At 39.3% G+C, this 3211-nt stretch overlaps 1 protein-coding gene across 1 annotated transcript; it reads right to left on the bottom strand.

Moving 5' to 3' along the window:
• Window positions 1-339: 339 nt before the first annotated feature.
• Window positions 340-2884, bottom strand: LOC141632725 (F-box protein At4g09920-like). Its single transcript, XM_074445242.1, has 3 exons — window positions 1450-2884; window positions 1159-1374; window positions 340-837 (listed from the first exon to the last, which is right to left on the bottom strand). Exons 1-3 carry the CDS (start codon window positions 2605-2607, stop codon window positions 703-705), a joined length of 1509 nt encoding a protein of 502 aa, XP_074301343.1. The 5' UTR covers window positions 2608-2884; the 3' UTR covers window positions 340-702.
• Between the last annotated feature and the right edge of the window lie 327 nt (window positions 2885-3211).

The raw sequence follows: 3211 nt of genomic DNA on the forward strand, positions 1-3211 counted from the left end.
CAATAGTGTGTTTCTTTGTTGTGGCCCAACGGACTTCTATTTGCCATGTAATCAATCTCAGCCCAATTATTTCCTCCATTCGCTGCTTGACACGTGGCCCTGGTAAAAATGCAATTTTTAGTCCCAACAATAAGCGAGAACGACTTGTAAAAGTAGATGCATTTCTCAAATCCGAGCTCATCTTTTGCTATAGCAGCACCCATAACCATGCCTGAATTAGGAGACAGGATTTATTTTCCGAGGCTTCACCATGACAATCTTGCCTGCTATGATTTTCGATCTCACAGATCTTATTCGCCTTTAATATTAACATATAAAGGGGTTAAATCACAATAGAACTTAAACAATCAGCAGATCTAATTGATATGAATGGGCGAAATCCCAATCAAACACAAACACATGAAATTTTAAATAACATCACTAATAAAAACAAGGTGTACTGACTATGGTATTTGATCGCAAATTTATGTCTTTAATTTTGGATCAATACCAAATTAGAAGAAAGAAAACCCGGAAACTGAAGCCTCCAGAAAACCAAGTTGAAAACCCTCTTGCATTATTGCAATGGTAGAAGTTAACTCGTTCCAGCTACGAAAACATGAGAAATTTAGAGCAAAATGATTCGTGTGCTGGCAGCTAAGGCATACTGCAGGCTCAGCTATGATGCTTGCAACGCCGTCAAGGCAGCAAGACTCCAATTCTTCACCAATGCAATTTCAACTTTACATCGAGCTTCCTTGACTGGAGTAATTTAGAGCAATTAGCACCTTCAACTTCAACGCGTTTCAAAGGATGTCTCCAACAGCTTGCCATATATTCCAGTTTACTAATCAAAGGCTGCAAAACCACCAATGAACTTGAGAAGAGAGATCGACTAAATACGTACTTATGGGAAATATTTGAATCCGGAAACTTTAGGTAGTTGGTTGTACAGACTCCATTGTCATGCAGATATAGTTAGCACAGATTTTGTTTGCGTAGGTACCAAATAACTATATGTATGCAATCTTAGCACAAATGTGAAGGTAACGGATGGGCGGAAAAAAAGGTTGCTACACTCCAAAAAAACAAATTAAATGCCTGATAGGATGAACATACTCACTCAGTCACTTGAATAAGCTCAACTTAAAATGACAGAAAGAAAACTCATGACCGTACCTCGACTGTCAAATGTTGGGATCTTATACAGACTTGTAAGGAAATGATTTCCGGGTGGCAAATCCAGAATAGACCATCTAGAAAAGCGGAAAGAGAGGATTTTGAGAGTATCCAGGATGAGAGGGTAAGATTCAGCTCTTTGACATAACAAGGAGGTCCAAGCCGAATATTCCCGAGTTCTTCTTTATTGAATTTGACATCATCACATTCGAGGTCCTAAAACAAAACAGTCGAATTTCTTAGTAAAACTGATAAAAAATTTCACTCATATGCTAAACAATTATACGATACCTGATGCATTTGATCGATCAAAAAAACTTTCAAAACAAAACAGCTGCTTAATCCTGACAAGAGCTTCTTCAATTTAACAAATCCTTCGGTCTGAAGATTATTAGGTATTGTATGCAGAGAGACATCACAACCGGCTTGACTATTAATGGCAATAGATGATGACTGGTAAAATTCACCTTTATACTTGAACATTTCTAACCGTGGAGCATCAATCAAAACATCCAACAAATTGTCGCAATGATTTAAGCGAATTTCTCTTAGCCGACTACTTGATATCTTGATTGTACTCACCAAGCGACAGCTGCAAAGCTTCAAGACCTCTAATAAGTTGAGTTCAGATAGCAGTTTGCTAAGAACCTCATCTGCAATGCTGACATAAGAGATTTTTAGTTTCCTTAAATTCCTCAGAAAACTAGGTTTTGAAATAACCGGCCAATGCTCATCATAAATCTGGCTGCCTGGATATGCAAAATACTCCAAATTCGGGGTCTCGAGAATCACTGTCCCACCAAAAGGAAAAGTCTCAGTTAAATAAAGTGTTTCCAGTGCACTACAGCGGGGAATGACAATATTTTTGAAGCCAGAGCAAGATGCGAGGCCCAAATGTTTCAATGACAAGCAGGAACTAGTAATCTGATTTAGCATACGCTCTTCTACATCGACCTCAAATAAAAACAAAGATTCAAGGGATGCAAGATTCATGGCTGTGTAGTAAGGAATTTCGACTCCAGTACAATCAAGAGTTCTTAAAGATTTTGCAGAGAGCAAAATGTCCGTTAATTGGTAGACATCATTGAAATGATTTTCAAGAACAAGATTCTCAACTTTACTAGGCACGGCTATCTCAAGCCACTCATCAACTTTGCAAGCGAACTCTACATCAATGCTAAATTCAATTCTGAGCTTCTTTATACGCAAGTTTTCCTTAGAGTATCTCTGCATTCTAGTTTCTATATATTCTAAAGATGCAGTATTAACCAACAGGACCGGGTTCGTATCTGAAATACGAGTCCATCGTCTCGACAAAATGCAGGTTCTACAAGCCTCTTTAAAATCCAGAAAAGAAATGATATAATGCAGGATAAAATCAGGTAAATCCGATAATCTATCCACAGGATTTAACTGCCCATATTTAGATTTCTTACAATCGGGTATCATTTTCACTGAGGAATTTCGTCGAACAGTTGGTGTGCATTCTGCAAATGTGAAAATTTCTACTAAACTACCATGATTTGCTCGTAGTAAGAAGAAAGGCTATGATGGGGTTTGTTCAAGGCTATGATTATGGTTTACCAAAATCCAAACTGTCTTCCATCAAAGTATGTTTAGGTAATTAGGTTGGGGGCGTAGTGCACTGATAAGGTGATTGCGAGTTATTGCAGTAGATATATTAATTAATTCGTTTAGGCAAATGCAAACTAGCCCTTCGTGTAAGGATTAGCCCTGGTCAAACATTAGGGACGACCCGCCCCCGACTCGGCCCGCCCTCGGTCAATTTTCACCCGGCTTACATGACCTATGACTTGCCTTGCCCGATTGTCAAAAACTAGGGTCGGGCGTGGGTCGAACAAATCCAACCCGGCCCGTCCTCAATCTGCGCTAGTTGGCTAGTCCGCTTATGATTTTTTTTTTAGGGAAGTCTGCTTATGATTTGATATTATTTGAAAATAATGATGAATCGGATGACCGAGCCGGCCCTCGACCCGGATCAGTCGGTTTCAGGTGAACATCCATTAGGCCCGACACGACCCATGTTGAACCG

Source organism: Silene latifolia, chromosome 2 (assembly GCF_048544455.1).
Source record: "Silene latifolia isolate original U9 population chromosome 2, ASM4854445v1, whole genome shotgun sequence".
In the NCBI taxonomy this organism is placed as follows: Eukaryota; Viridiplantae; Streptophyta; class Magnoliopsida; order Caryophyllales; family Caryophyllaceae; genus Silene; species Silene latifolia.